Raw genomic sequence first — 27,977 nt, forward strand, 5'->3', positions numbered from 1 at the left:
CCCAAGACTTCTACCTTCAATATTTAGTTGAGATTAAAAAGAAAAAAAAATAGTTATTTTTAAAAATAATGAATACGGTCAGGATTAAGTTTTAAAAAATGGCTTATTTTCTTGTTTTAGCTATGACTTCTTTTCTTCTAGGCCTTCCTGAGATTTGGAGGCAACATGAGATAGTGGAAAGAGCACCAACTCTAGAGGTCAAAGATGTGGGTTCAAATTTTCCTGTTTGTCATTCACAATCTATGGGACCTTGGAGAAGTCACTTAGCTTCTGTGGGCCTCATTTCTTCACTTGTAAAATGAGAGGGCTGTACTAGATGACCCTCCAGCTCTAAATTTGTTTTAAATTTATGAATCCATGGTTTTATGGGCCCTGAATTACAGTAAGAAACGCCAAACTTACAGCTCTTTCACAAATGTCCTTTGTATTGAGAGTCTAGTGGATAGAATATAATTGTTGTCAGGTTTTATCTACAACCTTCTATGGTTGGTTTGGTTTTTAATTGCTTTTAGAATCACTGAATATATGAGGTCCCATTTTTTTTCATCAAGGTTTCTGCTGAAGTCCCACTCTAATTTTTTCATCTTGCACTGAATGGAGGTAACGCATCCCAGATCTTAACAAAGTAGAAAGTAGTTTCTCTCTTACAAACTGATTGTCTTGTTATTGAAGAACCAAATGCAGAAAACCCAAAAGTTGATTCCCTAAATGAAGACTGTTTTTATCTAAACTATCTATTATAGTGTGTATAGTTGGGATCTACAGGAGAGATAGAGAGATAGACAGAGACAGAGATATGAGAGAGACAGAGATAAGAGAGAGAGAGATTAAATCATTGATCCAATTTAGTAAGAGACCTTAGAGTACGTCTAGTCTAACTCCATATTTTACAGATAAAGAAACTGAGGCCTGTTTGTTTTGTTTTCTGCCTTTTTTTGTATCCCCATTGCTTAACATACTGCCTGGCAATATTATAGATGCTTAGTAACTGTTTGTTGATGATGACTTGATGTGACTTGAGTGACGATGACTTAAGTGACTTGCCCAAGGTCACACAAGTAGTCAATATTTAAACTCAGATCTGTTGATTACCAAATGAATGCTCTTTCCACCGCTCTCATAAAATATTCAGACTGATGAAATGACAAACTTTTTGCAATATGAAGTATCAGGGAACATGGGGAGCAGACAGGTAGCTGCTTTGGGCTTCCCAGGCCTCTTACAGGATGAACCTGGCTTACCCTTAATCCATCACTTTTGGTGAAGCCTGTAGGAAAGTTTTAGTTTCCCTTTATGCCTTCTTGGCTGGCAAAAAGTTTTAGGGACCAAGGGATGTTTTGAAATGACCCATGTCTCATTCATTCTGTTTATTTGTGCCGTGAGCAGTGGAGTAGATTTTTAGAGCCAAAATTTATTTATTTACTTATTTTGCTTTTTAGTCATTTCAATGGTACCTGACTCTTCATGACCCAGATAGTGGAGTGGTTTTCCATTTCCTTCTCCAGCTCATTTCACAGATGAGGAAACTGAGACAAACAAGGTTAAGTAACCTCCCCAGGGTCACACAGCTAGTATGTGTCTGAGGCTGGATTTGAACTCAGGTCTTCTTGATTCCAGGCCTGGCACTGTATCCACTCTGCCACCTAACCACTTCTAGATGACAATTATTTTTGTTAATGTTTTTTACTTTTTCCTCAACTCATTTGGGGACGTATTTTTGTGTGTAAGATTCTGTCTGAAGTAAGAGACATTGCCTTTGAGAATTATACTCATGTTTTTATTTTGTAGAAGAACAAGATGAATCATAGTTTGACACCATTTGTGAAAGTTAGTCATAAACATGTCACCTGCAGAGGGTGAAATTTTGGCTTTCCTTTGGCTTCCTTGTAATACTGGTTTGATAACTTGCTATGAAAAATGTAGCCCAGATAATCACTCAAAGCTACAGATGTAATTTCCCATCGAGATTTTGGGGGAATCCACATCCACATTTCTGAGCCAGTAGATAATTTTGTTCAGTGATTTGCTTATAACATGTTTTATTGTGCATGTTTTTGCAGGTCTTAACTTTAAGGGCTAACTGTAATCAGAGATGATGCATGTTGATGATTAAAGTACTTAATGTTAAATATATTATAATTAATTAATGTTGAGGAAATCATATAGTCTCTCCCATTCTCATCTGAAAACAAAACAAAACCAAACCAAACCATTAGCCTGAGTGTGGGTTTCTATTATTTTTACGTTTATGTTTTTATTTTATTATGTGTTTTGTTTATTTTCACTTTAGTCCAGATTTGTGATATCATGGGTATAGGGACCTCCCTAAAACTGTCCACCAGCCATCAAATAAAACTAAAACTTTTCCTATAGGCTTCACCAAAACAGACAGATTGGGGGAGTTGCTAATAAGTCAGGTTCATCCTGCAAGAGGACTGGCCATAGCAGCAACCTTTCTTCTCTCCATATTCCTTGACATTTCATACTTTAAAAGATCTGTGATTTCATCAGTATGAATATTCTATAGAGCAGTGGAAATAGTGTAAAGAAATTCCCTCTTTCAATGTACATCTGGAATTATTCTGCCACTTATAATCTTAGCATGCAGGTGACAGACACCATGTGTTTATTTATTAAGCACATACTATGTGCCAAGCACTTTGTGCCGGGGAGGCAATGTCAGCAAAAAAGGACAGTTCTTTCTCTCAAAGAATTTATATTGTGATTGAGGCTGGGAAAGAAGGAAGACAATATACAAAGGGGAGGTGGAAATAAGGGTGGCAGCAGTGGGAGGTGGGTTGGAGAAAGAAGGTAATGGTGCAGGGGCTTAATGACAAAGTCCAGGAGAGTCAGAAACGGCAGGAGAGGGAATGAAGCATGGCCAGCCTGGGCCTGTCCCCAGAATGGAGGTCCCTTAGGAGGAGTTGACCAGTGAGAGAAGGAGGGCTGCCTAAACAGAGGGATATTCCAGGGTCAGACTTCCCCAGTTGAAGAGCAGAATTCTAAGGTGTGAAGGCAGCTGAGTGATGGTGGTGAAGTCTAGCAGATTGCAAAACTTGAAACTTTTATCATCCTGACTCATGTATATTATGTGATTAAAAATACTGTCTGCATTTTCATTCGTGACTTTATGGGAAGGATACTAAGTCTCCTTCTTCTGACTGGACCTAAGTTGTAGTGGGGCGGGGGGGGTGGCGAGGAGCAGACCACTATCCCATGACCGGCCTCTGTGCCCATGGTTTAGGTGTGACCTCTTAATCTTCATCAATTTCTAAATTACTGGCACATTCATAATAAAATTGAAGTACCAATAGAAAGATAAATTCACTTAATGATTATGAATACCAGTAATGGTGCTTGATATGGAGTTCTAGTGGGTCAATCTGCTTTAAAGAAGAATCCAGCAGTGAGAGTTTGGGCCAGATTCTTTTACCATGTGGGCTTGAGGCCAAAGTAATAAAGAGCAGGTCTTCCGTGTCTTGTGTTGTGTATGTGTGCCCATGGAGGAAAGCCCTTGTCATTTTTCTTTTTACATATGTAAAATACCTCCAGTGTGGATATGTATTTCTTTCTCTGGTGCTAGGTTTGAAAACAGTGGTTCTGGACATGGCTCCTAGGGGAATTTGTTTCACTCGACTGTATGGGTTTGTTGTGCTAAATATTATTTTTCTTGATTTCTCATTGGCTGGGAGAGAGGGAGGTGGGAGGGAGAGAATTCAGAGTAGAAAATGAAAATGATGGTTAGCTTTCATGAAATGAAAAGCTTCAGTTGTATATCTATGCAGATCTATTTATATGTCTTTGAATTCCATCAGTTGTATGGTTAAATGACTGGAGCTGAAACTTCACTCAGTGGAAGCCCAGAACGTGTGATGTGCATGAGTCTATTGAGATAAGATGTGGAAACTTCTGAGTATGGGCTACACTTGATAATGGGGACAAGCTTTGTCAGAGGCATAACTGGTATAGTGAGGCTCACCTTGGCTTTGTCTCCCAGGGGAAGGGGACTTGCCCAGTAGCCAGGAAATTGCTCAGTATGCAAATCTAAAGATCAATAGTCCAGGCATTGTTTTCCTCTGTCTATGCTATGCCTCTTCTATTGACCTTTAGAACCTTAGAGTTTAAGAAAAAAGGAAAGGGTTGTTGGTGGTGGCCTACCGGATGTGAAACAATGGTGGGGCAAACCTGATAACAAGGCAGAACAGAGGGGTGGCTGCTGAACTGGTTGAGTTTAGCAAGATTCCAACTCTGACCCAGTACCTATAATAAACAGTAGTGACTGGTGGGGGTGGGAGGCCAAGCTAGGGAAGGGAGACAATACTGGGGCTTGCCTTACTAGGGAAGGACGCCTCTGTCTCCCCTAGCCTGGGACCATTTCCTTCCCCTTTCATGGTTGTCAGACTCTTCTGGTCTGAGTCCCCAGGATTGGGCAGAAGGACTAATTTGAAAATGTGAAATTGAAGAGAAGATCAGAAACACCTCAATTTTAAAAGGTTAGTCACTGACCTTTAGGAAGCAGAGACCTGCTGGATGGAAAGGTCCCCCCTGCCAAAAAAAAAAGCTTTTTGGTACATAAATTCATAATTGGTTTCACAAAGACATTTGACTGAAATTGTAAATAGGGAAGGAGGCAGCAGCATATTTGGATATAGATTCCATTTTGGATATAGATACCACTTAAAATTATTGTGACCTTGGGTAAGTCACTTCTCTTCCTTAGGTCTTTGTTTCTTCATTTTTTGGATGGCATCCCACTGTTCGGGGAGAAGGGTGAGCATTTCAGCGATCCCAGAAATGCTTGCTTAGGACTAGAAGCGAATTCCCCAGATGTTTCTTTCCCTTGAAATTTTGCCTTTCCATACTGCTTAAATGTTACCTGCTAGGAGTGAAGGGCTGGTGGGGATGTGGTGGTAATCTAGGTGTTAGCATGTACTTGAAAGGACAAAAGAACCCCTTCCCTGCTTAGCTTCTTGTCCTGCGTACTGATATTATACTGTACTCTGGTTTGGAACAACCAGTGTCTCCGTTCCCCGCCATGGCTCATTGGCCCCCAAGAGAGGCCAAGTTTCAATAGCCTGACAGAAAGTGATGGCCTGGTTGGAATCAGGAGAACTGCGCCATTCCCCTTTCTCCAGCTTCTAATGCCTTCCTTTTTCTTATCACTTTCCATTTAGTCCCTATATATTTTAGATGAACCTAAACATGTTGTCTTCACATCAGAATGTATGCTTCTCAAGGCAGGAATTATTTTTGCCTTTCTGTCCTCAGCCCTTTGCCCAGTGCCTGGCATATAGTAAGTGCTTAATAAATGCTTGCTGATTGATAACTGGGTTCTAGTCCCTCTAAAGCCTCTGATAGTGTTGTTTTCCCTCTTCTTCCCTTTGATCCCCTTCTCTCTAGGTTTTTGTGACAGTGCTCTCTTCGTGGTTCTCCTCCTCCTTATATGACCACTCCTCAGTGTCTTTTCCTGGATCTTTATCCAGGTCATGCCTGCCAACTTCTGTATCCCCCAAGGTTGTCTTGGGACCTCTTCTCTTCTTCCTCTGTACTATTTTTCTTGGTGATCTCATTGGTTCCCATGAATTACATTATCATTTCTATGCAGATGATTCTCAGATCTTCTTACCCAGCCCTAACTTTTCTCCTGACCTCCAGTCTTCTAACCGCTCCAGCTGCTTATCAGGCACTTCTAATGGGATGTCTTGTAGGTATCTGAACTCAACATGTCCACAACAGAACTCGCTATCATTCCCCCCAAACCCTCCCTTATTATTCCTTACTTCCTAGATACTGTTGAGGATACTGTCATCCTCCTGGTCACCTGAGCTCTAAACCTAGGTGTCTTCCTTAACTACTCATTCTCTCATCCCCCTTCCTTGTATCCAAACAGTTGTGAATGCTGTAGATTCTCCATTCACATCATCTGTCTTATATACCCCCTTCTCTCCTCCATCACTGCTACTAACCTCATGCCAGTCATCATTACTTCACCCTGGAGTATTCGATAGTCTTCAAACTCAGGTCTCTTCTGTGCTGCAGTCCATCCTCACTAACGTATCAGAGTCATCTTCCTAAAGTGAAGATCTGACCTTGTCAACCCCCTCTGTGAATAAATTCCCTATTACTTCCAGGTTCAAACATTAAAATTCTTCATAATATGACCCCTTCCTACCTTTTCAGTCTTCTTACACCTTAATCCCTTCTACATATTTTATGTGATCCAATGACAGAGTGATGTAAAAAGTACATTCAGAAAGATAACATCTTTGTCTTTTGTTTATGTGACCAGGAAGGAGAGGTGGGGGCCAGTCACGTAGAAAGAGTTAGAAGAGATGGACAGATAACATTTTGCACTGGTATTTCTGCAGTGTTGAAGGACGTGGAGGAAAGCCCCAAGGAACAGCTAGATAGAGAATTAGATAGGGCACAGGGCCTATAGTCAGGAAATCTTGACTTCAATATCAGCCTCAAACATTTATGAGCAGTGTGACCCATACACAAGTCACTTAACCTGTGTCTGCCTCAGTTTTCTTCAACTGTAAAATGGGAATACCTGCCAGGGTTGCTGTGAAAATCAAACAAGATAATACTGGTAAAGTTCTTAGTATAGTGCCTGACTCATACCCAGTAGGTGTTTTTAAATACTTATTCTTTACCTTTCCTTCCCCTCCTCAAAAGGGGTGGAGCCCCAATGGAGGATTTATGTTGCTACATGCACAAGAGTCCTACAGGCTGAGGTAGTGATGAATGGTGATCTATACCATTGAAGGGAGTATCATATTGATGATAATATAGACCTATTCAGGTATTTAATTATCTTTGGGTATGGGCATACTTGGTTTTTGCTTTTTGGTGGGTTTTTTTTTAACCTCTGGTAGCTACTTTTGAATGTGAATTATTGGCTTTCTTTTTCTAGTTTGGGGGCATGTGAGGACACCTTGTTCCCTGAGCTACCCTTCCAAATTGATTGTGTGGGAGGGTGAGGAGTTTTACCAAAAAGAAATGGGATATAATCAGCCTCTACTTTCTGTTCACTCTCTGGCTCTCCTATTGCTTTGAGCTTGTGGGCAAGAAAACTTGATTGTATTTGCTATATTCTCTCATTCTAGGAAGATGGGTGGCATTGAAAGGTGACAAGTGTCTATAAACAAGGATTCTGATGTCAGGAAGTGTGGGTGGGGCCAAGACACACTCTACAGGGTGGTAAAATGTTTTTGCGAGACCTCGTATGTGTTTAAAAATGTTTTGTTTTTATATTACTTTCATTTCCTGATCTATTACTTTCTCATCCAAAGAGCCATCTCTTACAACAAAGAAAAAATAAATAAGAGCAGTTCAGCAAAACTGACCAACACTATAGCTAACATTGTATTTTGGTCCACAGCCTTAATCTCTCATCTCTGCAAAGAGGGGAGGGAGGTGCATTCTTACGTCTCTTCTTCAGGGTCAAGTTATTATAATTACACAGCATTCGGAGCTGATTTTGTTCTTATTCTTACCATTTATATTGTTGCTGTAACAGAGTACTTTTTTATTTTGCTTACTTTATTTTGCATCTTTTCATGTAAGTCTTTCTCTGCTTTCCATGTATTCTCCATATTCATCATTTCTGATAGTTTAATAATATTCCATTACATTAATGAATCATGATCTGTTTAGCCATTTCCCAATTGATGGTGTCCCTCAGTATTTAAAAAGATTACCTGTAAGGGTGCTCACAAATGCATGTTTCTACTTTAATATTTCAAATATCACTTGATTTCGTGTAGTGGTATACCCCCCTCCATCACCACTGATCACAATTCCTTTGGACTTTTGTTAAATGTTTAATGAGTTGATGTGATCAGGACAATTCATCACCTGATGATTAACTTTCAGGAGACCAGTCCTAGAAGTTGTCTAGGCCAGTCTTCAGATAATAGTCACTGCTCAGTTTGTGTTTGAGCTTTTTTAAGCTTGGTAGGACCAAAACTTGCTCCTCATTAGCATAAACCCAGGGTCACCTTCATTCTGTGATGAGGCCTTGGAATAGGACTTTTCCAGACGATTTCTGTGTTGTCAGGAAATATGCATGAATAATACACATAAATTATTTGTCTTGCACAATGCCTTTAGTACTAAATACTTATTTTTGAATAGATGATGCATAAAAGGTCTATATAGTTTTTTCTGCTTCTAAAAATGCTCCCTCCCCCTCCTCCTCCCAACCAATTTTCCTCATCCAGGTACTTCATATAAACCACTTATTTGCATTATGCTATTGGAGCTTTAATAAACAGCTTCCATTAATCACCTGACACAGGCAAATTACTGTACTAAGGATGTGGGGACATTTCAAAGAAAGAGTAGGCAGCACCTTAAGTGGAGAATCAAGACCACCACCCTTAAGACTTAAGGACATTTGTAGAACTGAAGAATCAAGTGAGATCTAACGTATATGAAAGTGTATTGTAAGCTATAAATAAGAAGATATTAATTAATACTGTTCAGTGGAAGCTCAATATGTTATTTTTATGACATGGGTGCTTATTAAGAGGATTCATACCTATCCTGCTTGCTAACTGTTGTGACCTTGAAGAAGGGACATGAGCACTTTGAGTTTTCTTTTCCCCAAGAGTGAAGGTTTTGGACTCCTCATTCAGTTCCATTCTGACTCTAAAACCTGTGATCTTACCCTCAAAGCAGTGCTGCAGGGGAGTCATGGATCATTAGTGAAGATTCAGCCAACAAAAATGATCTATGAAAATCTTGTTCATCCAATTTCATAGCTTAACAATGGGATATTTACCAAGCGCTTCTGAGAAACGAGGGGCAAATTGTCAGAACTCAGTAATTACTAACAGAAGAATGTGCCTATTTAGATATTTCAAATAATTTGAAAACAATTGTTTGTGATGAAGTGGCAGGAAACACATCAGGCACTAGCACTGCGGACGTCAGGGGTTGATTTGATTTCCTTCTCCCTTAAAGTGTAACCATTGAATGTTAGTGATAGAAGATACCTTAAAGATTACTTGTAGCTGGGGTTCAAAGACGCAAAGTGAAAGCAAATGGACCAAATACTGTTTTGTTTGCCAGTTGACATAATCTTCTATATTCTCAATGAGAGTGAAGCATTTTGCTGAGTTTATCAGTATCTTGGGAGAATCTTCCTTTCTTCTTCCCTTCCCTTCCCTTCTTCCTTTATCCCTTCTCTCATTCTCTTCTTCCTTCTCTCCTTCTTTCCTTCTTTCATTCCTTTCTCCCTCTCTTCCTCCTTCCCTTCATCCCTCCTCCCTCCCTTTCTCCATCCTATTTTCCCTCCCTCATATTCCCTCTGTCCCTCCCTTTTCTCCTTTCTCCTTCCTTCCTTCATTCCTTTCTTCTTTCCTCCCTTCTTTCCCTCCTTCTTTCCTCCCTCACTTCCTTCCTCTCTCTCATTTTTTTCAACTTCCAAATTCTCTCTGCTTTAACCCCCTTCTCCCTGCCCCACACTGAGAAGTCAAGGAAAACAAAACCTACTCCAAATATGTATAGTCATGCAAAACAACTTCCCACATTAGCCATATCTTGAGAGAATTTTTTACAACCAGAATTTCAGTGAGTTTAAAGATGAATGTTTAAATAATGTCATGTTTTGCCTACTTCCACTTTGCTGTCTCTCTGAAAAGAGGAGAATGATGCAGGAGAGGAACCAAGATGCTTTGTATCTTCCATTTTGCCATCTTGCCCCATGCCAAGCCACGTGAAGAAAGGGGCTTTTCACAGGAGTCATAACCAGATCCTTGTGCTTCTTGGGTATATACTAGTATACCCTTTGATTTATGATTTTTGTTGGCATCATGTCACTTCAGGAGCAGTGTGACATCAGTGGAGAGAGCACCAGGCTTGGATTCAGGAGATCTTGATCTCCATTCTACATTAAATACATACTAGCTGTATGAACAAGGGCCGGGCTCTTACAGCCTCAGTTTCCTTGTTTGTAAAATGGAGATTATAATACTTTGGCTACCTACTTTATAGAATGGTTGTGGAAAAAGTGTTTTGCAAACCTTTAAGCACTAATAAATGTGAGTTATGTAAGTTATGCAAACTAGATATTGTGTGTGTGTGTGTGTGTGTGTGTGTGTCTGCATGTCTGCGTGTGCTATAGGAAGGCATCTAGTAGTGGGTATATGTATTCCTTATGACTGCTTACCTAAGTATTTTATGCCAAGATAGTACTTGAAATTCTGTTAAATAAATTTTAGATGGAAAAAGAGTGCAATGAAATGGTGAGGGGATTTGAAATAAAATCATATGAGGACTAATTTCTTTTTCCATCCAAATTGGCCATAATGAAGTTTGTCAGTACCCCTTCCAAACCATGCTGTTCCCTGAGTAGGATACTCCAGAGATGGTTGGGCAGAATGGAAGAAGACACTAACCTCACTCTGGATACTACTGTCGTTATATGCAGCCCATGACTGCATTAGCTTTTTCCCCCTATGTCATAACAAATTGTCAGATCGTACTGAACCTATAATTTGCTACAATCCCCAGGTCTTTCTCCATGTGAACAGTTCCCCTATGGGGACTGTGCTTCCCCCATCTTGTACTCATACAGTTTGATGCTTATAATCAAAGTATCAGACTTTTTATTTTTCCCAATTAAATTTCATTTTATTTGGCTCAGCCCATTGTTCTAGCCTGTTGAAATATTTTTGTATCCTAGGCCTACCATAACATGTTAGACGTTTTCACTCAACTCTTAGTATTTGGAAGCTTTGATAAACATTGCCATTGTTAATGAACTTGTGGTGAATTGAATTCATAGCGATGTTCAATTCGCTGATAAAAATGTTGAACAGAACAGCATTAGATACAGGTGCCTAGGACAGTCCACTGGGGAACACACTCAAATTGACATACATATATACACACATACATACATACGTGTATGTGTATACATATGTATGTGTATATGTAGATGCATGTGTATATATATATGTATATGTATGTATTATATACAGATATGTATGTGTGTATATATATTTTTCCTTTCCAATTATGCTAAAATAATTTTTTAACATTTTAAATAAAGTTTTTATATCCAAATTCTATCCCTCCTTCTCTTTTCCCATCCCTGAGACGGTAAACAATCAGATATAGGTTATACATGTGCTTCTATATTAGTCATTTTGTATAAGAACACTTGAATAAAAGAAAACAGATGAAAGAAAGTGAGAAATGGCATGCTTCAGTCTGTATTCAAACCATATCAGTTCTTTCTCTAGAGTTTGAGAGTATGCTTCCTCATTAGTCCTTTGGGACTGTCTTGGATCGTTGTATTTCTGAGAATAGCTAAGTCATTCTCACTTCTTCATCAAACAATATTACTGTTACTGTGTACAGTATTCTCCTGGTTCTGTTCACTTCACGTTGCTTCAGTTCATGTAAGTCTTTCCAGGTTTTTCTAAAATCATCCTGCATATTATTTCTTATAGCACAATAATATTCTATTACAATCATATATCACAGCTTGTTTAGCCATTCCCCAATTGATGGACATCTTGTTGATGTCCAATTTTTAGCCACCACAAAAAGAGCTGCTATAAATAATTTCTTCATAGTTTTATAGTCCTTTAGGCATAGTTCCAGATTGCTCTCCAGAATGCTTGGATCAGTTCACGACTCCACCAACAGTGCATTAGTCAAATTGACCCTTATTTAGTCAACACTTTTTTTAGTTTGGTTGGTCAGTCAATTTTTGTTGTTGTTTAGTCATTTTTCAGTCATGTCCAACTCTTAATGACCCCATTTGGGATTTTCTTGACAAAGATGCTGGAATGGTTTGCCATTTCCTTTTTCAACTCATTTTATAGATGAGGAAATTGAGGCAAACAAGGTTAAGTGACTTTCTCAGGGTCATACAGCTAGTAAGTATCTGAAGCTGGATTTGAACTCAGGTCTTCTTGACTCCAGGCCAGGCACTCTATCCACTGGACCACCTAGTTGGACCTATCTAATTGTATTATCATCCAGTTTATGTTTCTCTTTCTTGTCCACAGTGATGGTTTAAGAGCCTTTGTCACATGCCTTGCTGAAATACACACATTATAGGTCCACAGAATTCCTTTGTTCTACTGGTCTAGTAACTTTGTCAAATGTAAATTAAGTTAATCTGTTATGATTTGGTTTGGTTGTGCTCTTGGTAGTTACTGCTGCCACACAGGGTGGGGGTGGGATAGATAACTTTCTATGATCCCAGCCTATCTTCACATTCCTGTACAATACCATTCCTGCACTGCACATAGTAAGCCTTTAATAAATGTTTGTTAAATTTAATGGAATTACATAATGAATCATCCAAATCATGATGCTTAAAAGACCACTTAGGACATAAAATGACTTCCCCATGGTATGACTGAACCCAAGAGCACAAATTATTTATAGTCACATAAATCTCAGGTATTTGACTTAGTCACCAAGTCTTGGCATGTTTAACGACAGTAAATCTTGATTTTCTTTGCCAACCTATTTCACCTCGGAGGTTGGAGAGTCCTTCTCTTTCTCAGCTTCCAAACTTTAATGAAGGCAAGTTTTGTGTGTGTGTATGTGTTTTTTGGAGGGTGAAAGCACCCTGGGCTCTCACTCCAATCCTTCTTCCAAATGGTCTATGTCTTCACAGCATTCTGATTCCTTGACCTGGTTGCTCGTTCTTTTCTTTTCTTTTTTTGTTTTAAATTAATTTGTTTTGATTTATCAACAATCACTTCCATAAGCTTTTGAGTTTTAAGTTTTTCTCCCTCCCCAAAATAGGCTATACATATACATTCCTATTAAACATATTTTCACATTATTGATGTTGTAAGAACTAGAACCAATAAGAGGAACCACCAGAAAGAGGAAATGAAACACAACAGAAGAAAAAAAAGAGCAAATAGTATGCTTCGATCTGCATTCAAACTACGTTCTTATGTGGATAACATTTTCCATCATGAGGCCTTTGGAGATGTCTTAGATCCTTGCATTACTGAGAAGGGTTAACTCTATCAATATTAGTACCTAACTGATTATGTTATTCCCTTCTTGAGCCAAATCTGAAGAGAATAAGGTTCAGACAATGCTCATCTCCCTCCCTTCTTTCCCTCTGCTGTAATAGGTTTTTGTGCCTTTTCCTGTAATGCAATTTACCCTTGTCTGCCTCCTCCTTTCCTTTTCTCTCAGTACATTTTCTTAGTTAGATCAGATTAATCCACTTACTTGGATCCATTTAACCCACTTGATTAGATTGTTTTTTACCATTCCGTCAAAGTCAACTTATATCCACCCCGTCTATGTATACTCCTTTAACATGGTGTAATAACAATACAGTTCTCGAGGGTTACAAGTGTCATCTTCCCTTGTAGGGATGTAAACAGTTTGCTCTTATTAATAACATGTTGTTTCTTTCTGTCCCATTTACCTTTTATGTCTCTCTTGATTCTTGTATTTGAAGATCAAATTTTCTGTTGAGCTCTGGTCTTTTTATCAGGAAGGTTTGGAAGTCCCCTATTTCATTGAATATTCATCTCCTTCCCTGAAAAATCATGCTCATTTTTGCTGGGTAGTTGATCCTTGGTTGTAATCCAAGCTCCTTTGCCTTACAGAATATCATATTCCATGTCCTATGGTCTTTTAATGTAGAAGCTGCAAGGTCCTGTGTAATCCTGACTGTGGTTCCATGATATTTAAATTGTTTCTTTCTGTCTGCTTGCAGTATTTTCTCTTTGACATGGTAATTTTGGAATTTGGCTTCTATATTCCTTGGGGTTTTCAATTTGAGATCTCTTTCAGGAGGTGATCGGTGGATTCTTTGTATGGCTATTTTACCCTCTGGTTCTAGGCCCTGAGGTCAGTTTTCCTTTATGATTTCCTGAAAGACATTGTCCAGGCTCTTTTTTTCATCTGTGATTTTTCAGGTAGATGAATAATTTTAAAATTGTCTGTCCTGGATCGATTTTCCGAGTCAGTTGTTTTACCAATGCAGTATTTTACATTTTCATCTGTCTTGTCATTCTTTTGTTTTTGTTTGACTGCTTCTTGCTCTCTCATAGAGTCATTAGCTTCCATTTGCCCAATTCTAATTTTTAGCAAATTGTTTTCTTCTATTAGATTTTGTACCTCCTTCCCCATTTGGCCAATTGTATTTTTTAAGGACTTGTTTTCTTCAGTGTACTTTTTTCCAGTTGTCCAATTGTATTTTTTAAGGACTTGTTTTCTATAGTTAATTTTTGTTCTTCCTTTTCCAAGCGATTGACTCTTTCTTGCATACCTCTCATTTCTTTTCTCATTTTTTCTTCTACCTCTCTCATTTGACTTTTAAAATCCTTCTTGAGCCCTTCTAAGAAGGGTTTTTGGGCTTCAGACCAGTTCATGTTCCCTGTTAAGGTTTCAGATGTGGGTTTGTTGACAATGTTGTCCTCTTCAGAATTTCTGCTTTGGATCTTCACTGTTCCCACAGTATGAATCTATCATACGTTTCTTTTTGCTCATGGTGTTTGCTTATTTCCTGGCCTTTAAAGAGATTGAGCTGTCCTGCTGGGGAGCAGAGGGCACTGACCCAAGCTTCTTGTGTTGGGAGCCTAGGGCCTGGTCACTGGCTTTGTGTGCTGGGGCCCCTTGGAGTGCTGCTTCCCTTAGTTTTGATGAGGCAGTAGGAGACCTGGTTGCTTTAAAATGCCGGGACACCTGGAGGTTTTCTGAGCTGGTTTCCACTGGTTCTGCCTCCCTCACTGAGGCACCTGGAGGTTCCAGGTGTTGGTGTTTGCCTGATCCACCACCTGGGTTTCAGGATCTCCCTGGTTGCTCGTTCTTATATTTCTCCTTCAATACTTATGTTCCGTGTCATCCTTTCTAAGTCTCTTTCTGCAAGTGGTTCCTCTCTGCCAGCTCCCTCTTGAAATTATTTTAACCCCTCTCCCCTTTGGCTGTTGCTAGGTGAATTCTCTAACTTTGCCATCCTTGAAGCCAATAGACATGTTTTCCTCCAATTCATAGAGTCAAACAGTCTTGGAATTCTGAAACTTAGAGATTATCCAACCAGATTCTTTGTCGTAGAGCTGAGAAAGCAGAATCCAAGGAAGTTAAAGAAGTTAAATGAATTGCCCACTGTCAAACTCAGGTCTCTTGCCTCCTTGTCCAGAGGCATGTCTCTAATGCCTCTTCATATCCAAGTTTCCAACTTCTCTGTTGTCAGTGTTCCCCCCAGCCCCCTCATTATTTTAATTTCTGGCTCCTTACAAAAGAAATATTCTCAAAAATGCACATTTTCTACTAATACACTAATAATAAAGGGTTTTTTTCCTCTCTGTCATTTGATCTGAATTCTTTCATAACTTAGGAAGTTCATATTTTTTTAAATGACCTCTATTTATTTCACTCAGGCTTGAAGTGCAGGTGGCCCATGTTGATGGTCATTGGAGCTTTGACCAACTCTGTTTCTGGTCTGAGCTAACTTGCCCCTCCTCGTGTCCACCTTATGTCCACCCCAGGCCTTCCTCTCCCCCAGACTTAGAGAGGAAACCAGATCACTGTAAGCTCTTCTGCCGCTCAGAATTCCAGACCTCAAGAGATCTGTCAGCCTTAGCCTCCCCATTAAACCTGACTGGTTTTATTATATTTGTGTGAAAGAAACATCCATTTACAGTAGTAAAAATGTTAATATTGTCAGAGAAATTGGAAAGAAAAATATCCATGCACGGAATAATTGCAGGGAATGGTTCCCCTCCTCTTTTTTAAATAGAGAAGCATATATCTCTCATCCTTTGGAAATTAAAAATCATCAGGATATTTTATTTGCCTGATGAAATAGGAGTACATAAGATCAACCTTTTTCAGTCATGTCTGACTCTTTGTTACGCAATTTGGGGTTTTCTTGGCAGAGATACTGGAGGGGTTTGCCATTTCCTTCTCCAGCTCATTTTACAGATGAGGAAACTGAGGCAAAGAGGGTTAAGTGACTTGCCCAGGATCACACAGCTAGTAACGGTCTGAGGCCAGATTTGAACTCAGGAAAATGAATCTTCCTGACTCCAGGCCTGGCACTTTATCCCCTGTACCACCTAGCTGCCCCAAACCTTGTTCTAGAACCTTTTTCTAGAAACTCTCAAAACTCTCCCAGAGGGGCAGCTAAGTGGCATAGTAGATAGAGCACTGGCCCTGAAGTCAGGAGGACCTGAGTTCAAATCCAGCGTCACACCAAATACTTGACACTTACTAACTGTGTGACCCTGGGCAAGTCACTTAACCCTCTTTGCTTCAGTTTCTTGAACCCACACAAACACACACACACACACACACACACACACACAACAACAACAACAACAACAACAACAACTCTCCCAGACCTTTGTGCTTTTCTTTCACTCTTTCTTTATTATCATTTGTATTCTAGAGTGCTGGATCTGGAGTCAGGAAGATCTGAGTTCAAATTTAGCCTCAGACAGTAACTGTGTGGCTCTGGGCAAGTGGCTTAACTTGTGTCAAGCTTCAGTTTCCTCTTCTGTGAGATGAAGATAATAAAAATACCACCTCTAGGGTTTGTTGTAAGGATCAAATAGAACAATATCTGTAAAGTGCTTTGTGAACTTTAAGATGCTCTGTAAGTGCTAGCTGTTGTCATTGTCTTCCTCATTATCATCATCATCCCCGCTTTGTAAGTTCTGGAGGGCAGGGAGTGACATGTCCTTTGTGTGAGTGAGCAGGTCTCTCTATCACGGTGCCTCATGTGTAATAGGTACTTATGAGTGTTGTCCTGAGTTGTTGTTGTCCTGGTGATAGGTCCTGGGTATGGGGTTGTTCCTTTGTTTTGCTTGAGGGTTAACACGATGACAGGGCAGGGAGCTGTATGAAAGTCCCGTGGTTTTGATGACCATATCCAGCCTCTCCATAAACACAGGGTAGGAAATTTCCAGGCTGATGAGTTGTTTGACTTGTGTGAGGATTTTTTTTTTTACCTCTTTCAGACCCCTTTTTAGGTATTGTCCTTCGCTTGTGGTATCTCTGTGAAGAAAAAATTAGGAATGGAAATAAAAATGATCATTTGATGTTCAATTTTTTTAATGTATTTGTATGGTGTGCTAATATTCCACCATTGGGGAAGGGAGAAGGGGAATAAGCATTTATTAAGTACCTGCTCTATGCAATGCATTGTGTTAAGTGCTTTACAAATATTATCTGATTTCATCATTTGTTCCTTAGTATAACATTTGTTGCTTTGTGAGGTGGATGCTATTATTATCCCCATTTTACAGTTTGAGGAGACTGAGGCAGACAACAGTCAAGTGATTTGCCCAGAGTCACACAAGTGTCAATCCTAGTGGCAGATAGAATTGAACCCAGGATCTCTGATTCCAGTATCACACATAGAAATAGTTAACAATTGAACTGTCAGCTAAATTTCCTTGGATTAAAAACACCCACGCAAAATTTCTGTCTTATTTCAAAATAAATGATAATGTGGTGTGTGGTCCTGGTTGGGGGCATGTGTTCTCTCTAAAACTGTTGGGAAATCAGCTAACTGTGCAGCTATCAAGAATTTCCCAGCTTCTTGGGTGGGATAATAGAGACGTGTTCTATGAAATCTTTGAGAACTGCTATTGGGTGATTTGGAAAGCAAATCATTGCTCAATTCAGGTGTTTTTTTTTTTTTAATTTATTTTTAGTTTTCAACATTCACTTCCACAAGATTTTGAGTTCCAAATTTTCTCCCCACCTCTGTCTTCCCCAACCCCAAGACGCAGTGCTTTCTGAATACCCCTTCCCCTACTCTGCCCTCCCTTCTATCAACCCCCCTGTCTTATACCCTTCTTCTTCTATTTTCCTGTAGGGCAGGATAGATTTCTCTATCTCATTGTGGTGTTTTTCAGGACCTTCCTGGGAATCACCCAAGATTTTGTGAGTTCCCAATTAGCTAGCTTTGTTAAAGAACATAGGTTTCCATCTAAAAGAATGGATAATCAAAGCAGTATTTACCTTGGGTTGTGCTGTTTTTCCCCCTTTGTTAATAGATTTATCTTCCAAACCATTTAATTTAATTCAGTTCAGAAAGCATTGATTGAGTACCTAATCTCAGAATTGTGGAAGGGACCTCGGATGTCTTATGTTCCAGTCCCAAATGCTCTGAGATGTTTGGAGAAGGGGGAGAGGGAGAGAGAAAATACACAGAGGGAGGTAGAGGCAGAGAGAGGGAGGTGGGGCAGAGAGGGGGAGAGAGGGGAAGAGGAGAGAGAGTTCAGTTCTGATTATGGAAATACGGGAAAATTTCATGGAGAAGTTTTCATCTGAGCTGAATCTGGAAGAATGGGAGCAATTTCTACAGGCAAGGGATGCTTGTGGGACAGTGCATTTCAAGGGGGAGAGTGAGCACTGGGATCAGCGTTGGTCAGATTTGAAAATCCAGATCTTCCAGATTCTAAATCCATTGTTTTTTCCACCAAGCCAGACTATCTCTGTAGAGTCAGAATTAGGGCTAGAAAGATTGGTTGGATACAGATTGTTGAGGGCCTTGGATGGCAGGCTTAGGAGTTTGAATTTGATTCAAGTTAGGAACATAGGAACATAGTGGGGCACAGATATTCCAATAAATGAATACACTGTAGCTTAGGTAGTAGGGAACTGAATCAGAGAATTTGCCAGGCAATGGCGAGAAGCTGTCCTAAACGTAACACTTAACCGTATTAATTAAAAATTTAAAAAAAATTTTAAAAAATGTATTAGCATACACGAAACAGGAAATTTTAAATTGGCTGTATAAAAAACATAATAATAAGGATCACCTTTCAACTAGATATTATCTGAGAATCTGTAGTCACCCAGGTCTTGTAGAAGATATGACCTAAGTCTGTAAAAATGGTGATCAAAAACACGTGTTTCTCTGTAAATAAGCTGTCAAATATTCGACATCAGTATATTAGGATACAACTGCTAGTGCCCTCCTCAAACTGCCTTGTATTTAACAACTTTGTAATTTATTTTTATTTATTTTTGTAACTTATTTTATTTATGATATTATTTTATTTATGTTTATTATTATTATTGAAGTTATTAATTTAATACATATGCTTTTGTTCAGTTGTTTTTCAGCTGCATCCGAATCTATTTGGGGTTTTCTTGGCAAAGATACTGGAGTGGTTTCTTTCCACTTCTCAAACTCATTTTACAGATGAGGAAACTGAGGCAAGCAGGGTTAATGACTTGCCCAAGGTGACACAGAAAGATTAGTCTTCCTGATCCAGACCCATCACTCTATCCACTGCCGCCACTTAGCCCCCCAATATGTATGCTGTCTATACTTAAATAATGGAGGCTCATTAGGAGTAGGGGTGGTTTTATTCTTTGTACTTAGATCCACAGCACCTAGCACAGTGCCTGGCAAATAGTAGGTACCTAACAAATGCCTACATTAGTAATGGCAGACTGTATGGAAGATTTATTTAAGCTTCTCCCCCTCCTCTTGAAGAAATGTCAAAAGCAATAGAGGATAGATAGCCTTGGAGTCAGCACGTCCTCCCTTCTTTCTCCTCCAGTAATTAAACTTTGTTCTTCTCTAGTCCTTTTTATTAAGTGTCTATTTTGAGTAATGAAAGCTAATTTTAGTCCTACAAAATCATATATAAATACATTCAAGTTTTAGAATTCCCTTCACATGCCGTGCTGGGTCCCTCCCTCCCCTCCCCGTTTTAAATTGCTTACAATACTTGCCAAAATATAATGTTTTCCATTCGCCTTTGGACAGAAGAACTTTGACTCCTGGTCTCCTGACAAGTGCTCAGTGGGTGACTTGATCAGGAGTTCACACCTGAAACAAAGAGCAAGCCTTTGATACCTCCCTGGAAGGAGGAGAAGGGAGGGGACCTTCTCTGAAGCAACTCAGACTCTGAATAGTTCCGGGCTTCCTGAGTTAATAAACAAATCCTGGCTTTGTTTTCCTCCTAGCTCACTTGGTCCCAAGTGTGACTCAGTTTTAGGCTTGGTCTTTCAGGCTTTGTGCCCTTGGCTCTTGGAAGGAAGTGAGAGGACTCCAGGGCCCTTGGACCTTTTTAAGCTGTAAGAAGGCAGAGCTCACTTCACGATGGGAGAGGAGGTATTTCTTTTTTTTTTTTTTCCTTTAGCTTAAGATTTATTGCAGTACTATAATTTATCATATATATCATTTTGTGGCAAAACTTTTCATGTGTTTGCATCAGGAGGTTAAAATGATACATGTGTTATTTTAGGATCCCAGTCAGGAGATGCCTGTATCTGCTAAGGAGAAACTGATGAAGAGAAGGATTATTTTCTGAAGGCAAATATTGTCCTGGAACTGTTTAGCTCTTAAAATTCCCTTTTCCCTCCCCCCTCCCCCCCCTCCCCCCACTCTTTGGTCAATTTGGTCATTAACTTTCACAGATGTTTCCAATTTCTGTGTCTTGGTTTTCATATTGAAGGGAGTAATTTAGATCTGCAGTTTGCATAAGGAATAACTGTTACACCATGTTTCAGAGATGTTTAGCAATTACAGATGTTTGCTTAGCAGACAGAAATTCAGAGCTTGATTTTCAGGTTAGCTCAAGACAGAAGTTCTTGTCTATTGAAAAGAAAAGGATCTGTAGCTTTTCATTCTGTGAGGCACAGATATTTGGCATGTTCAGTGTGCTTGGAGAAACTGTCAGAGTCCTTGAAGCCTGGTGAATGACGACTTGTCACAGAGGTAATGAAAGCAAGAAAACATTCATTTCACAGGCCTTAGCAATTTCTTTACATATGTGTGTACAAATAAGAAGAGATGATAAATTTGTTTGGTAAGGTCTTTCCCCGTTACTATTGTTATTATTAACTTCACATCATAGAATTTTCCCCTTCTGTGTGAATTTTTGAAAATTTTTATATCTAAAAGCAGAAGTCTGTCATTTTAAACATGAAACAAAATACCCCAAATTGACCACAGAGTAACTTTTACAATGTGTCATGTGTCTTCCTTCTTCCTGTCTCCTATTTTTTTTTTAAATTATTTTGAGACGAAGAAGATGGGAACAGGGGCAACCTGAGTGGAGTTTCTTTAAAATATTTTGTGGTTTTTTTTGTGATTATGAGTAATTTCATAATTCATTATTATTTTAAAAAGAAAAAGTATGTAAGGAAACCTCAATAAATTTTATTTTACTATACCTGTTAATTGCTGCTAACTGGAGATGGGGAGTGGGTAGTGAAAAGGGTAGGAGCAGGTTTTGCCCTATAAGTGTTGGAGGTGACTAAGGATGAAAAATATTAATTTGAAATCAGTCATCGTAAGCCAGTTTTACTCTGCCATGTTATTGGTATCCTATGTAATGAAATTACCAGTCTTTCTTACCTCATTGCCGGGTTTTACTTGCTCTAAGTTTTGAAAAATAGAAACTAGAAATAGCGAGATATATACATAGGCAAAATGAGTGTGGTGAATGGTCATTTGGAAAATGAGTGGTAAAAGGATGATTCTGTGATGTCAAAGAGATGTGGAAAAACTTAGTAGTGTATTTATCTCCCTGCTTTACTTCCCCTCAGCTAGAACTGACACTAGCAAACAAACTTAGCATCAGATTCCATCCATCAATCACCAGTTTATCCATTAGAAAGCTTTAGGTTTAAAAAAAAAATCAGCCATTTAAAATGAGCTTTTTTGTACACTACATTCTCTCTTCTAATTTGTAAGGCGTTAGGGTGACTGCTTTTGTTAATGTGAGCATTGCTTTTAAGCTACCAGAGATTTTTAAAAATTTTTTTTTAAAATTTATTTTATCAACAATCACTTCCATAAGCTTTTGAGTTTTAAATTTTTCTCCCCGTCCGTCCCCACCTCCCTCCATAAGACGTAGCACAATCCGATATAGGCTATACATATACATTCCTATTAAACATATTTTCGCATTAGTGATGTTGTAAGTAAGAATTAGAACCAATAGGAGGAACCACCAGAAAGAGGAAACACAACACAACAGAAGGAAAAGAAATAGCAAACAGTATGCTTCAATCTGCATTCAAACTCCATATTTCTTTGGATGTGGATAGCATTTTCCATCATGAGGCCTTGGAGATGTCTTAGATCCTCGTATTACTGAGAAGGGCTAAGTCTATCAACATCAGTCAAAACACAGCGTGGCTGTTATTGTGTACAGTGTTCTCCTGGTTCTGCTCACTTTGCTCAGCACAAACAACGTATTGTAAGGTTATGGTTTTTAATCCATTCTGCTGTCCACTTCTGTTTTATGGGAGAGTTCATCCCGTTCACATTCACAATTATGATTACTATCTATGTCCCTCAGTCCCACCTCCCTTTTATTAACTCCCTGCTTTTCTTCTCCTTTACCCTTACTACTTCTTCCCTCCCTTCCTTTTCTCTCCCCTTTTCCCTCCTACTGCCTATAGGGCAAGTTAGATGTCTGTACTTAATTGATTATGTCATTCCCTTCTCCATGAGAGTAACTTTCAAACAATGTTCATCTCCCGCCCTTCTTTCCCTCTATTGTAATAGGTTTTTGTGCCTTTTCCTGTTTCCTGTAATGTAATTTACCCTGTCTGCCTCCTCCTTTCCTTTTCTCTCAGTACATTTTCTTAGTTAGATCAGATTAATCTACTTCCTTGGATCCATTTAACCCATTTGATTAGTTTTTTTTTTTTATCATTACATCAAAGTCAACTTATAGTATGCCCCTTTAACATGATGTAATAACAATACAGTTCTCAAGAGTTACAAGTGTCATCTTCCCTTGTAGGGATGTAAACAGTTTGCCCTTATTAATAACATGTTGTCGTTTCTTTCTGTCCCGTTTACTTTTTTATGTCTCTCTTGAGTCTTGTATTTAAAGATCAGATTTTCTGTTGAGCTCTGGTCTTTTTATCAGGAAGGTTTGGAAGTCCCCTATTTCATTGAATATCCATCTCCTCCCCTGAAAGATCATGCTCATTTTCGCTGGGTATGAGCTACCAGAGATTTAAAAAAAAACAAAACAGTAAACTTCTTTCCCTCTTTGGAGATTTCCCACCATTTCTTTGTTATGAGCCCTAAAGGAAAAAAAAAGATGATGTTTAACTCCTCAAAGACTGAGGTAGTATAATGTGGTTTGGCAACGGTATTCCAATTGGAGTCCAAATTCTGGTTCTTGAGTTCTAGTTACTACTGACATTACTGGTGATACCCTGGACAAGTCACTTAACCTCTCTTTAGTCTTATCTTCCTATTCTGTAAAATGGGGACAGTGGTTACTTGCATTATATAACTCAGAGTTATGTGAAGACAAAATAATAGAAAATATGTATGTAAAGAGCTTTGAAAGTACGCTTCTATTATTAATAATAAAGTTTAAATTAAAGTTGCTGGGTTGCTTTCCCTTGGAAGATGAATCTGAAGTATGTTACCAAAGAGAAAAGAAAGATTTTTATCCTCTTGACCTTATATTAAATGTATAAGGGAAAATGCTGCTTCTTCTTCAACTCACTCTTAAGAAATTGGAGTTGTCCAAGGAAAAGGTATAATATCCAGGGTGGGGAACTTGTGGCTTTGAGGCCACATGTGGCCTTATAGATCCTCAAGTGTGGCCTTTTGACTGAATCCAAATTTTGCAGAACAATGTGACCTCAAGGCAGCAGGTTCCCCACCCTGGTATGTGTTTTTCCAGACACAACCCCCTCCTGCTGAGGGATGGCAAGGAATGGATTGTTAAGAAATAGACTATAATATTAAACACCAAAGACAGATGGTTGATTGAAGCATTGGAATGATTAAAATAATTGACCCTAGTTCTTTGTATTGATCACTACTCAGCTTCTCAAAGAGATTGTGGACTTAATGAGATTAAATATAGAATGATTCAAAAAGAGAAAGTTTAACTTAACCGTATCAAGAAAATAGATTGTTTCTAGATCCTAAAACCTCTCTATGTTGCAGCTGTTTTTACTTAGTTTTAAAAATTATGTACGTGTTCACTGTTAGGATGCTAGAGATCCTAGAAACCCAAATTCTTCATCAATAAAATGGAGATAGATGATGCTTTCGTAGATTTGTTGTGAAGATGAATACAGATTTATTTCTCGATCTGTATGTCAGTTTGTAAAGTACTTTCATACATCTGAGTCATTCACCTCCATTATTAACCTATTCCAGGGGTGGGGAATCTTCAGCCTCAAGGCCAAATGTGGCTTTCTAGGTCCTCAAGTGTGGCCCTTTGACTGAATCCAAACTTCACAGAACAAATCCCCTTAATGAAAGGATTTGTTTTGTAAAACTTGGAGTTAGTCAAAAAGCTGCACCCAAAGACCTAGAAGGCCACAGATTCCCCACCCCTGCCGTATTCTAATACTTCATTATAGTACCATAAATAATAATAATAATAGACAGTAGTAACACTAGCAGTGCGTATTTGTAGAGCTCCTTAAGATTGGTGAAGCACCTTGCATGTGTTATCTCACTGGATCCTGCGAAGCAGGTGCTGTTATTATCTCCATTCTGTAGTTAAGTCAATGTTTCTCGGGTAAACACACAAGTAACACTGTTGGGCAGGAGAACACAGGAGGGCTCCTAACACTAACAGGTGTTCTACCACAGGTTCACATTTGATTTGGTCAGACAAGAAGGCAGCTTCGGAGGGGTTAAATAAGCTTACTTTATTCTAGTCTAGTCTTCTCAAAATGGTTGCTAATAATGGGAGCTCCAACTCCTGCAGCATTCCCTAATCACACTTCTCACAGGGGTGGGCAAGAATGGTAGCAGCTACGACTCCTACCTGTCCCCTAAGCCTCAATGGGGGCTGGTTGAGGCAAGCACACAGATTCCCCCGAAGCCTTGATGGGGGCCAATCAAGGCAGGTACATGCATTCCTCTGTGCATTGCCCAAATGCCAAATGGGTTCCCCCCTTACTGACCAGTGCCCACTTGCTTTCTAGGGCAACAGACAAAGAAGGCATCTTGCCGAAGTTAATCTCACAGGTTAACTTTAGCTATATCGTCATGACCTAGCACAATGTACGTGTAGTAAATATCACATTATGTCACCTCTGTATCTCACTGCAACTGCGCAGTAGAAGTTGTTTTCACCCATAATTCATGGGAAATATTATCTAGGATCCTGGAACTATTATTTGAAAAGGAATAACAAAATTCTTCTTACACACACTAAAATCCATCTTACAATCAAACAGAGGTGAAATGATTTGCCCAGGGTCACACAGCTAGTAAGTGTCTGAGGCTCCATTTGTTTTTTTTTTTTATTTTTATTTTTTTCACATTGTGATAAACTTCATTTTTCAAAAAAGGTCTCTGAGAGTTACAACAGGAACATCATGTGCAAAACTGTAAATTGTCCAGGGGAACTGAAGTGAGCTGAAACTCCTTCACAAAGCTGGCTCCTTTCCCCAGACTTCTGCCATACCTCGGTTGACACGCTCCAACCCAGGAACCTTTTGGATAGTGGACGGGAGCAAGGAACATGGACAGTCTGGACGATTGCAAGGCTCTCCTATGTTCCTGGCACCCAATACCACTCCTCCTCTTACAACACATTCATTTCTTCGCAGTAGAAGGGTCCTAGCTCACCCATGCTATCTAATGACACCATCCTGCTTCCCACCTCTAAGGAAGGAAACAAGGGGTTCAACATGATGGCTGGTCCCCTAGAACTTTTTCTGAGGAAGGACTAGGACGACAGCTATGGGAGAAAGTGAGCCAGAAGGAGGGGAAGGCCCCTTTCAGGGCTGAGAGCTGTTTCTACTCCCCTCCTCCAAGCTTTTTCCTCATGAAGAGTCCTGGTCCATGCTGCAGCCAAGTGCCTCAGTGTCATTGCTGATATCAGAGATCATGCGGTTCCCTTTATCCCCTTCTGACGGTGCAGACTGGTCATTTGAGCTGCAGACTGGTCATTTGAGCTGCCTGTGGCCCCATTCCCATTGGTGGTCGAGTTGGATGTGGTGCTCATTGCCTGCCGGTACCTTCCAAAACTGTCAGTGATGATGCCCCGGCCATCCTTTACTCCAGTTGTCTCCAGAAAGTTCTCAAAATGTTGGTTGTCTTTTTCTGGGATGAAAGGCCTGAGACCTAGCAATAGGAACTTCCTGCTGTCTGAAGCTACATTTGAACTCGAATCTTCCTAACTCCATGTCCAGCACTTTACCCACTGGGTCAACTATGTATACATAATACATATTTCCAGAGACTACTTCCTTTTCACTCTCATCATTCTTTTGCTCAACTCCGTTCCCCACCTTTGTTACAAGGGAGATTCAGTGACTGAGGCTGGAGGGGAAAATGAAGTGTCCATATGTTAGCAAATATCTGCATATCAAAATTTAAAAAAATCAACAAAAGTTTTCGGGAAAAAATAAATCATTTTAAGTGAGAGGATGCATAAGAGTGGCATTATAAATTTATTCTTCATTAAAAAGGTCATCAGGTCATTTAATTTCATGTAATCAACGCAAGACTACCTAGATAAAATCTTACCATAGCCCTCCATAATATAATATCCTCAGCTTCTGTGATTGACAACCCAGGCATGACTCAACAAGTAACATAGTTTAACCAGCCTCAGAATCAGGATGCCAGGATTAGAATCTTAGCTCTGACTCTAATTTTGACCATGAGCAAGTCACTTAACCTTGAGCTTTAGTTCCTTTCTCTGTAAAATAAGGATTACACTACCTGTGCTCCCTACCTGACAAGGTTATTGTGAGAAAAAAGCTTTGTAAACCTCAGAGGTGTTTTATTGCTGAGATTTGTGATGCCTGGGAATATCCCCTGGGAATATCCCTGTCAGAGTCACCCACCTTTTTTCTATTAGGAACTGGACAGGCTGTGTTTGGAGAAGTGAAATTGGGGAATTAAGATTTAAACTACTTGTGTTTCACCTAGTTTTGGTGAGGCAAGTTAGAGCTATAGAAAACTGATTTAATTCTGCATTCTCTTTTGATTTGGTAAGCATTTTCACCCATCAATGATTTTAATACTTTTTGCTCCATTTGTTCTGTAGCATCTGCTTGGCCTGCCCTGCTTATGTTAGCTTTCTACTTGAGTCTCTCAGTGTCTTCTCTCTCTCTCTCTTCCTCACTCCACTCCCTCCCTACCCCTTAGACTTTCTTCCTCTCTCCCCTTCTTCCTCCCCTCTCTTATACTTTCCCTTTGTCATTGTCTTTGTTTTTTCTCCCTTTCACAATCTGCTATCTTTCAGCACTCTCTCAGATTTCTCTAAAATCCCTTGGGCGACTTTTGTAAAATTAGCAAAAATGATTATGGAAGAATTTATGACAGTCTTAAAATTTTAGATTACGTTGTAGCTCCAGGTCTTTACTGTAGTCTGACAAATATTACTTTTCCTTTCTCTGACATTTTTGGAAACAGAGATAATTGTAGTGTTTGTAAACTAGCACTTTTTTTTAAGGAGTATTGCTTGTCATCAGATATTGAAAGACAATATATAGGTGGCAGTTTTATACAGCAACATGCACATAGTTAACAAATAGAAAATATGTGTATGATATTACCTTTATAATACGCTAGGGCAGGGGTTCTTAACCTTTTTTTATGTCATGGACCCTTTTGAAAGTCTAATAAAGCTTATGAACCCCTTCCTAGAATAATGTTTTTAATTGCATAAAATAAAATATATAGGATTACAAAGAAAAACAATTATATTAAAATAGCTACCAATTTTTTTAAAAAATAATTCATGGACCCCATGTGAAGATGTCCTGGACTAGATACTTTTCAGTGAATAAGCAGGACATAGATCTCACTTCTGAGATTAGCATTCTAGGGTCTCTCCAGTTTTCTGTATAGTTGTTGCAGAAATTATTTAAGAATATATAAAATACTAGATCCTACATTGTTTGAGTCTTTGGACTAATGGCAAAGAGGGGAGGGAAAACTGGATAAGAACCTGTAATGGATTTTTGCTGTTAAATGAACTGTCAAAGGGGATCCAGGTGTGGTTGGGAGATAGTTCTCTATTTCCAGGTAATGAAAATGGTTC

General features: G+C 39.2%; 1 protein-coding gene across 5 annotated transcripts in view; it reads left to right on the forward strand.

Moving 5' to 3' along the window:
• Nucleotides 1-27,977, forward strand: part of SH3KBP1 (SH3 domain containing kinase binding protein 1) — a 434,394-nt gene that overhangs the window by 243,173 nt on the left and 163,244 nt on the right. Inside the window, exon 1 of one of the 5 annotated variants that reach the window (XM_027866190.1) lies at nt 19,982-20,086. The exons of the other annotated variants lie outside the window; for them this stretch is intronic. Coding sequence (XP_027721991.1) covers nt 20,075-20,086 — 12 coding nt within the window. The 5' untranslated portion in view covers nt 19,982-20,074. Of the gene's footprint in view, nt 1-19,981; nt 20,087-27,977 lie in introns of those variants that run through there. 5 annotated transcript variants of the gene reach the window in all.

This window comes from Vombatus ursinus, unplaced genomic scaffold (genome assembly GCF_900497805.2).
Source record: "Vombatus ursinus unplaced genomic scaffold, bare-nosed wombat genome assembly UNPS02001419.1, whole genome shotgun sequence".
NCBI lineage: Eukaryota > Metazoa > Chordata > Mammalia > Diprotodontia > Vombatidae > Vombatus > Vombatus ursinus.